General features: G+C 41.3%; 2 protein-coding genes across 5 annotated transcripts in view; one reads left to right on the forward strand and one right to left on the reverse strand.

The window, feature by feature from the left end:
- Window positions 1-9,529, forward strand: part of slc2a9l2 (solute carrier family 2 member 9, like 2) — a 28,031-nt gene extending 18,502 nt beyond the window's left edge. For all 4 annotated transcript variants that reach the window (XM_052615051.1, XM_052615050.1, XM_052615053.1 and 1 more), the window contains exons 6-13: window positions 49-194; window positions 1,059-1,191; window positions 1,600-1,787; window positions 2,330-2,440; window positions 5,157-5,258; window positions 5,365-5,440; window positions 8,278-8,405; window positions 8,876-9,529. In XM_052615051.1, the coding sequence (XP_052471011.1) occupies window positions 49-194; window positions 1,059-1,191; window positions 1,600-1,787; window positions 2,330-2,440; window positions 5,157-5,258; window positions 5,365-5,440; window positions 8,278-8,405; window positions 8,876-9,106 (1,115 nt within the window). In that variant the 3' untranslated portion in view covers window positions 9,107-9,529. The remainder of the gene's footprint in view (window positions 1-48; window positions 195-1,058; window positions 1,192-1,599; window positions 1,788-2,329; window positions 2,441-5,156; window positions 5,259-5,364; window positions 5,441-8,277; window positions 8,406-8,875) is intronic.
- LOC128027440 (cytokine-like protein 1) overlaps window positions 1-10,000 on the reverse strand; it is a 139,641-nt gene that overhangs the window by 19,649 nt on the left and 109,992 nt on the right. The window lies entirely within an intron of this gene.

Genomic DNA, 10,000 nt, shown 5'->3' on the forward strand with positions numbered 1-10,000 from the left:
ATGAGTTGTGTACTGAGTGTGAGGGGTCGTGACCTGTCCGTGTGTCAGGTGTGTCTCTGAGCGTGCTGCCCATGTACCTGGGGGAGATCTCTCCTCGGCAGCTGCGCGGCTCCATCGGTCAGGTTCACTCCATCTTCATCTGTCTGGGCGTCTTCATCGGACAGGTGCTCGGGCTGCCGGAGATCTTCGGACAGGTGAGTCTGCAGAGGTTCTGATCTCGGTCTCATTTATTTCTGAGTGTGTGTGAGAGAAGGAGTGTGTGTGTGTGTGTGTGAAAATAAAAAATTCATTAAAATAAATGTTAACTGACAAGTATATTTTAATAAGGCGACATGTCTCATTTCTTTTAGACTGGATGTACTAAAATAACTACAGCTGAAATAAAACTTAATAAACTATATAGACATCAGTAATCAAAAACACTGTTGTAACTAAAATGAAGAGCAGGAAAAGCAGAGAAAGTAAAGATGAGATCTGACTCTGATGACGCTGTGATAGAGTCTGAGTGTTATCCGCGCTGGTCAGAGACCGGTCAGGTGTTCAGTCGGGTCACTCATGATGAGCAGTGACCACAGCTGTCCTCCACACACACAACACAAGCAGTACTGCTACACATATATAACTCCTCATCTCAACCACGCTTGCTGTCTCCAAGAAACAAGATTTGTGAGGATCCACATCTTAAAAGTTTGATTTCTAAACCTGGAAAAGTCACGAAAGTTCAACAAATATGAAAACACCATGGAGCTTTCTATAATGATTATACATTTGTCTAGTTATGCCAAGCTCAACAACAGTTTACTGGATAGAAAATATAAAATAAATTAATTGTGTAAATTGTTTCATTAAGGTATTTTTATTTATATAAATCAATAAAACATAGTAATATATAAATGTACAGAACTTAAAAGGTCCTGAGATGTAAATCTCAGATGCATTACGCTTATGTTTTATTGATTTAAGAACATGTTTCTTCTGAAACTCTAGTTATCGGTCGAATCATTCATCGGTTGATCAGTGTCTGAACCTCACACTCGTCTCTCTCCGTGTTCTTGCAGGAGAGCAGATGGAACTTCCTGTTCGGTTTCTTGGCACTTCCTGCCCTTCTGCAGCTGTGTGTTCTGCCGTTTCTCCCCGAGAGTCCGAGATTCCTGCTGATGGAGCGCCGGGACGAGGCGGGAGCGGAGAGAGGTACACACACACTCACACACTCTCACACTCATACACACACACTCACACTCTCACACTCATACACACAGACTCACACACACACACACACACACAGACAGTAGTTAGTTAATCAGTCACACTGACTGCGGTCAGCTGGTTTTGAGTTAAAAGGGCTCATTAAACTGAACTCATTTATTCTGGTCTAATTCCTCATCAAGGTCAGTTTGAGGAGGTTTGGGCTCTTACATGCGTCTGAGATCAAACACTGTGCTGTTTCCTCTGGATGTTGTGGTTTCTGATGTTGTGATGAGATCAGGTGTGTTCAGACTGACAGAATGAGGCTGAGCGCATCCTCACATCACAACACCAGTGCATCGCTGCGCTGAGGACTCACGCTCGTGTGTGTGTGTGTGTGTGTGTGTGTGTCAGCGTTCCAGGCGTTTCTGGGCCGCTCAGACGTCAGTCGTGAGCTGGAGGAGGTCCACGCCGAGGGTCGTGCTCAGATCACACAGAGGACGGCGTCGGTGCTGGAGCTGGTCAGGAAGCGTTCGCTCCGCTGGCAGCTGATCACGGTGATCGTGGTCATGAGCTGCTATCAGCTGTGCGGCCTCAACGCCGTGAGTTCATCAGCAGCAATCACACACACCACTGATCAGCATTTTTGTATTGCATCTTTGATGAATAAAAGTATAGATATAGAGGTCTTTAAAAAGAAAGTTCCAGTGACCCCGAACCTTTGAACAGTAATGTGATTAACTGTGAATAAAAATGACTCTTAATGTAAACCTCCAGTCATTAATCCTGTTCTGATGATTGATGGAGAATCAAGTAAAGCTGAGCTGCTTCAGTCCAGGAAGAGTTCATCTGGAGATATTACTGACCTGATTCTGACACCAGAAGCTGGACGCTTGTACAATTACACTAGAAGAGCTTTGAGCTGATAAAACTCTCTGAACTCTCACTCAGAGACAGAAGACACGAGGAGATGAGTGAGATTCACAAATCAAATATGATTCAGCATCTTTCTAGGGTTAATGAGCACATGAAGACTCTGATCTGACAGACAGATGACAGGATGATGATCCGAGTGTTTTATCAGTCAGTATGAAACGCTTCTGTGTGTTTGAGCTGACGATCCTCTGATCCTCTCCTGCTGTAGATCTGGTATTACACTAACGGGATCTTCCTGGACGCAGGCTTCCAGCCGACACTGATCCCGTACATCACGCTCAGCACGGGGGGCATCGAGACGCTGGCCGCTGTCGTATCGGTGAGAGACACCAGACACATCTGAATAATCACTCTGTTGTCTTCTGTAGAGCTGCTTCCAGCTGAACCTGATCATCATCGACTCTCTTATTCTCCTGCTCTGAAAGCGTGTGTGTTGTAGAAACAGCAGCGGCTGCAGGAGGAGCTGTAATGGGTTTAGGGAGAAGGGGAAGCGTCTCGTGCTCAGAGCCGTGTGTTTGTCCTCATGGGAAATCAGAGGCTGATCGCCCTGAATCAGAGAGCATCATGGGAATTCTGCTTTAGCAGCACAATGGACACCAGCAGAACGAGTGCCAGCAGCTTGCTGATGTGTGATAGTGACACTCATCACCGTCCCATGATGCTCTCTGATCACAAACAAATGTCCAGAACACAAGCAGAGATCCCCACTGTTCCTCTAGAGAACTAGTTAATTACTAACTATCAGCATCCTCTAATACAACACACACACACACAACACTGACTGCCTTCATCTTCAACACCTGTTGGTTTAGTGTGAGTGTGTGTGTGTGATTGAGTGTGTGAGAAAGAGTGTGTCAAGTCACCTTTATTATAGCACTTTAAACAAAATACATTGCATCAAAGCAAAGAGGTCCTTTCTAGGAGCTGATCCACCATCTGGTCTGGATACGTACTGGATCCGGGTGACTGCAGTGACCCTCTGATCTGGACACAGACTGGATCTGGTGGCTACGGTGACCTCGGAATAAGAGAGAAACAGACAAATATTAGCGTAGATGCCATTCTTCTAATGATGTAGCAAGTACATCGGGTGTTATGTGAAGTGTTTCCGGTTCCAGTTTACCTAATTAATGCAGCCTAAAAATCCTTTAACGGATTTGGATATTAAAAGCATATTAGTATGTTATGTGTATGCCAGGTTAAAGAGATGGGTCTTTAATCTAGATTTAAACTGCAAGAGTGTGTCTGCCTCCCGAACAATGTTAGGTAGGTTATTCCAGAGTTTAGGAGCCAAATAGGAAAAGGATCTGCCGCCCGCAGTTGATTTTGATTTTCTAGGTATTATCAAATTGCCTGAGTTTTGAGAACGTAGCGGACGGAGGAGTATAATGTAAAAGGAGCTCACTCAAATACTGAGGCGCTAAACCATTCAGGGCTTTTTTAGGTTATTACAAGAGTTTTTAGGTCCTATAATTAACACCTCTGTTTTTTCAGAATTTAGCAAGTAAGAAATTACTCCTCATTCAGATTTTCAAATTGTCGTTTCACCGGGCCACGAAGAAATATAGAGCTGAGTATCATCAGCATAACAGTGAAAGCTAACACCATGTTTCCTGATGATATCTCCCAAGGGTAACATATAAAACGTGAAGAGTAGCGGCCCTAGTACTGAGCCTTGAGGTACTCCATACTGCACTTGTGATCGATATGATACATCTTCATTCACTGCTACGAACTGATGGCGGTCATATAAGTACGATTTAAACCATGCTAATGCACTTCCACTGATGCCAACAAAGTGTTCAAGTCTATGCAAAAGAATGTTGTGGTCAATTGTGTCAAACGCAGCACTAAGATCCAATAAAACTAATAGAGAGATACACCCACGATCAGATGATAAGAGCAGATCATTTGTAACTCTAAGGAGAGCAGTCTCAGTACTATGATACGGTCTAAATCCTGACTGGAAATCCTCACATATACCATTTTTCTCTAAGAAGGAATATAATTGTGAGGATACCACCTTTTCTAGTATCTTGGACAGAAAAGGGAGATTCGAGATTGGTCTATAATTAACTAGTTCTTTGGGGTCAAGTTGTGATTTTTTCATGAGAGGCTTAATAACAGCCAGTTTGGAGGTTTTGGGGACATATCCTAATGACAATGAGGAATTAATAATAGTCAGAAGAGGACCTATGACTTCTGGAAGCACCTCTTTTAGGAGCTTAGATGGTATAGGGTCTAACATACATGTTGTTGGTTTAGATGATTTAACAAGTTTATACAATTCTTCCTCTCCTATAGTAGAGAATGAGTGGAACTGTTCCTCAGGGGGTCTATAGTGCACTGTCTGATGTGATACTGTAGCTGACGGCTGAATGGTTGCAATTTTATCTCTAATAGTATCGATTTTAGAAGTAAAGTAGTTCATAAAGTCATTACTGTTGTGGTGTTGGGAAATGTCAACACTTGTTGAGGCTTTATTTTTCGTTAATTTAGCCACTGTATTGAATAAATACCTGGGGTTATGTTTGTTTTCTTCTAAAAGAGAAGAAAAGTAATCAGATCTAGCAGTTTTTAATGCTTTTCTGTAGGATAGGCTACTTTCCCGCCAAGCAATACGAAATACCTCTAGTTTTGTTTTCCTCCAGCTGCGCTCCATTTTTCGGGCTGCTCTCTTTAGGGTGATTTTGATTTTGAAAAAACGTAATTCAAGCTTTAAAGTGAATTTTATGAAATAAATAAATAAGGGATGTAGTTAAATAAAATACTAAATTGTCATTTAAAATTGAAAAAAAAAAACTTTTTTATTCCGGTTTTTAAATGTTGTCTGATAAAATAATAAAATGAGTGATTTTTTTTTTTTAATTTGTAGAAATAATAAAAAAAAAAAAAGTTTATTTAATTCATGATATTTATTCCCAATCGATGACACTTCGTGTGAAACTACACTTGATTTTTGCCAATATTATTAATAATAACAGTGACGGTAACAGTGTGGACTAAAGTGAAATGAAGCTCTGTGTGTGTTTCAGGGTTTAGTGATTGAGAAAGTCGGTCGGAGGCCGTTACTGATCTTTGGTTTTTCAGCGATGGCTGTTTTCTTCAGTCTCCTCACAGTTTTCCTACAGTATCAGGTAAATCACAGTCACACTCTAAACACACTCAAACACACTGAACTCAAGCCATGTCTCTCTCTCTGTGTCGGTGTGTGTGTGTGTGTGTGTGTGTGTGTGTGTGTAGGACAGGTTCTCCTGGATGCCGTATCTCAGTTTCACCTCCATTCTGCTTTTGATCGCATCCTTCTGCTCCGGTCCAGGTACAGATGTGTGTGTGTGTGTGTGTGTGTCTGTTTTATTCATCAGTATGGGGATGTGTCAGAGGTCAAAGGTCACAGCTCTGTGTGTCTCTTCTGATCATAAGAATATAAAGGAGATGCTCCTCGTCAGAATAAGTCATTTCTCTGACTGCTCTTTCTCTCATCGACCTTCAGAAGGACGCTGAATCTCTAATAACTCACTTTCATATACAGTAGGAAATGAAGCGAGAAGTCAGATGAATATGAATCGAGAAACTCTCACTGTTTCCAGCAGATGGTTTGCTTCTCATTTACATCAGAGTCTCATGACAGCAGAAATAAAATATTCAGACACAGAGAGTGAAGCATGATGGACAGATAGATATCATCCTTACCTGTGTGTGTGTGTGTGTGTGTGTGTTTATGTGTGTATGAGGGTGTGTTCTCACTTGTAGTTTGTTTCTCTTGGTTCGTTTGGTCAGGACCAAAAAAGAAAACGATACATTTGCTCCTGGTCCGTTTAGTGTTCACACTGGCATTTTTGATAGCAAACATAAAAGATACCGAACCTAATGCCACAGTGATACATTCAGATCTGATTGGTCGGGTTGATGATGTATATTTCATGACATCACAGCACCCATTCACCGATCACTCTGCTCAGAGCAGCTTTTAGTCGCTAATGCCTTCTGCAAATTAACAAGACATCCATAAACAACACTGAACAGAAATATGAAAACCAAGTTTTGTTAAACATCTTAAATGTTGTAATAGTAATAGTAGATTTTTGACACAAGGAACAAATAAATAGCTCTGAACAGAATGTTAGGGTTAACAGCTAACCTGATAGTTTGAAGAAAATGGTACAAAATATTATAGTAAATAACTAGGATATTTAAAATAACTGCATTTTAAAATAAATTAATATATCGTCTTGTGTGCAAAGATGGCTATTGGAGTGCATTATACATTATACAATGAGTATAAAGGGAACATCCCAAAACAAATCTGCAGAGTCTATTATATACTGAGTTAAGTGGAGCAAGTTCTAATTTTTTATGCAGTTTGATAAACAACATTACAAAAATCAAAGATTGTAAGTATAAGTTGAGAAGCAAGTTTCTTACGAACACTATATGAAATTTCTAGATAGATGTAAAGTACTAATTCCAAAATTAATTTTACATAGAATATGATTAATATGTGATGTAAAGGAAAGTTCAGAATCCATACTGCAAGGTGTTTAATAGTATCAACTTTATGCAAAGAAGTATCATCTTTACATGATGTAACACAAGAAGAAATGTAAGATTTTAATTCCTTTCTACAACCTAAAATCATAATATCAGACTTGGTTTTGTTAAGTACTAATTTACTGAAGAGAGAACTGAATTTGTTAAATATCTGAATTGGATACATGTACGACAGTGTCATCAGCATAAATGTAACTTTACAGTTATTTTTATATAGCGGTAAATTATTAACATAAAAAAAGAAGTGGCCCTAATATTGAACCTTGGGGCACACCTCTGATGTTTGTTCAGTTTGAATAAAGAAAGCAATAACTTTGGCATAGTATCCTTTCAAATGTTAAAGAAAGGACATAATAAAATAATAGAATAATAAATTCTGACATTGGACGTGAACTTCACAAGTGATTCGTTTCCACATTTCTCATGTTTGAATCCTTGAATTGATTCTTTTGTACTGTGAGTGATAGTCATCCGTCATCACTGAGTTTCCCAGCAGCGCCAGAGAATGTAGTTCAGACAGAACGACCGTCCTGATGCTGAGCCACCGTCAGTGTGTGTGTGTGTGTGTGTGTGTGTGTGTGTGTGTGTGTGTGTGTGTGTGTGTGTGTGTGTGTGCAGATGGTCGTGGTCGTTTGTGTTAAGCGACTGATCCAGATGTGCAGGAACTCAAATGTTTCCTGCTGTCCAAAAAACATTAAAGCACATGTTTAAAAATAGATGTGCGGCTCAATCTGTGTCCAATCCTCAGGACATGAGCTGTGAGGACACACACACACACACACAGACAGAGACACAGACAGCTGTAGGGAGGGCTGATCGCTCAGGGTTTCATTCTCATTCATCCATTACACTGATTCATTGTGTGTGTGTGCACGTGTGTGTGTGTGTGTGTGTGTGTGTGTGTATTTCAGTGTCTGTGCATCAAATCTGTTTTCCTCACTCATTCATTAGTTTGTTCATTCAAGAGGTGATTCAATCACAGACACACACACAAACACACACTATGCAAACACATACACACACTTTGTGATTTGTGGATCATTTCAGTCTTATGTAAGAGACTGATTTTGGGTTCTTCTGATAATAGATCTGAGATTAGAGTTGACAGTCTCTCTCTGAGTGATATTTGATTCAGTGTGATGCTCTGGTGATGACTCTGAGCTGAAGTTGCTGGTTTAATTCTATTGTGTGCTCTATTAGAGTTAAACGGGAGATTTTGTTCCATTCAGAAGTTAAAAAATTGGTTGTTTCATTCCATTAAAAGATTTTAAACATTAGTTATTCTCTTATATTAAGAGACTTAAATATTAGTTAGTTTTGTTTTAATACAAGATGTAATCAATTTGTTGGTTTGTTTTCGAGGTATTGCTTTAGATGTCGTCTGCTGCTGAAGATGAACGAGTGTTGAAGTGATCGCTGGATTGATTCAGTTCGGTTCTGAGCGAGAGACAGCTTTGAGTTCTGAGCGTTTGTTTGCAGTGAAAGAGCTGCTGGGATGCTCTGATTTCATTAGCACTCACTCACTAATGAATATTCGTTAATACAGGGCTAAGAAAACAACTAAGGATGTTTTCGTGTGTGTGTGTGTGTGTGTGTGTGTGTCAGGCGGCATCCCGTTCGTGTTGACGGGGGAGCTGTTTGAGCAGTCGTATCGTCCGGCCGCGTTCATGATCGCAGGAACCATCAACTGGCTCTCAAACTTCGCTGTGGGACTCCTGTTCCCCTTCATACAGGTGACTGAAACACACACACACACTCACACACACACTACACAAACACAGTGTGTGAGGGTGATGTGAGGCCTTCAGTCTCGCACGTATAATCTGATTCCCATAATCCACTGCAGGTCAGAGCGCGACACAGAAAAGCACTTTTATTCTCTCTAATGCGTCTGAGTGTGTGTGTGTGTGAGAGCGTGTGTGTGTGTGTGTGTGTGTGAGAGAGTGTGTGAGTGTGTGTGCTGCAGCGGTGAGAATCACACACTGTGCTTCTGCAGCGTCACACAGAAGGAATATTTCAGAAGTGTGTGAATGAATGAGTTTAATAGATCACAGTCGACTGTGTGTGTGTCTGTGTGTGTGTGTGTGTGTGTGTTCTGCTCAGGTGTGTGTGTTTGTGTCTTCTGCTCAGGTGTGTGTGTGTGTGTGTGTGTTTGTGTCTTCTGCTCAGGTGTGTGTGTGTGTGTGTGTGTGTGCTCCTGCAGGAGGCGCTGCAGACGTTTGCGTTCCTGCTGTTTGTGGTGGTGTGTGTCTGTGGAGCAGTTTTCCTGCTGGTGGTTCTGCCGGAGACCAAGAACAAGACCTTCGTGGAGATCAGCCAGAGTTTCTGTAAGATCAACGGCGTCTCGGATCAGACTCTGGAGCGAGAAGTGAAGGACGCGCTGGACACCAACGGACTCCGATCTGCTGAAGTGGAGATGGAGAGCTGCTTCTGAACACAGCAGAGCATTTACAACCTCTGTGTGTGTGTGTGTGTGTGTGTGCGTGTGTGCGTGCGTGTGCGTGCGTGTGAGTGCGCGTGTGTGTGCGTGTGCGTGTGTGTGTGTGCGTGTGTGTGAGTGCGCGTGTGTGTGCGTGTGTACTTGTGTGTGTGTGTGTGTGTTTGTGTACCTGTGTGTGTGTGAGTGAGTGTGAGTGTGAGTGTATGTGAGTGAATTTAATAAAACAGATTTTCTATCATTGTAATAAATGACTTCAGGCAGTCCGTCACAGTCTAGAAATAAACTCTGAAGACTGCAGCACTTCTGATCATCTCACGGTGTTGAGTTTGAATGTTCTGCATTTATTTAAAATTACGCCATTTTTTTTTTTGGCTGTTAAAACTGGAGGCAGGTTTAATAAATCCAGTGTTTGGGTGAGATGCTCGTTTAATCAGTTCTTAACAAATGTGAAGTGAATCTCGGAGCCGTACGACAGAGATCCAGCGAAACAGAAGAACCGCTCAAGCTGCAATGCATGATGGGAACAGGCACATTGTTCAACATGACACTGTTCGTTCAGATTTACAACGTTTCAACAAACTCTAAAGGTCAACAACATCATTTTGTTAGCAACATATTTCTCATTCAGGTTCGACAAAATAAATGAACCTAACAATGTTCCAGCTGGACTCTGAACACACGTCATCTGCTGATAAAGAAATGATTTAATCATCACTTGAAGTGAAATAAACACACCTCAATAAAGAAATACAGTCATCGTTCAGGGACAGTGTGTGTGTGTGGTTAATGTGTGAACACACATGTAATAAAACACATTCAGCTTAGATCTGGACACAATGAAGATGATCACAGGTTTTGTTCTGTTTTTATGATTGTGGTGAAGTGCCG

The sequence above is a fragment of the Carassius gibelio genome, chromosome A14 (genome assembly GCF_023724105.1).
Source record: "Carassius gibelio isolate Cgi1373 ecotype wild population from Czech Republic chromosome A14, carGib1.2-hapl.c, whole genome shotgun sequence".
In the NCBI taxonomy this organism is placed as follows: Eukaryota; Metazoa; Chordata; class Actinopteri; order Cypriniformes; family Cyprinidae; genus Carassius; species Carassius gibelio.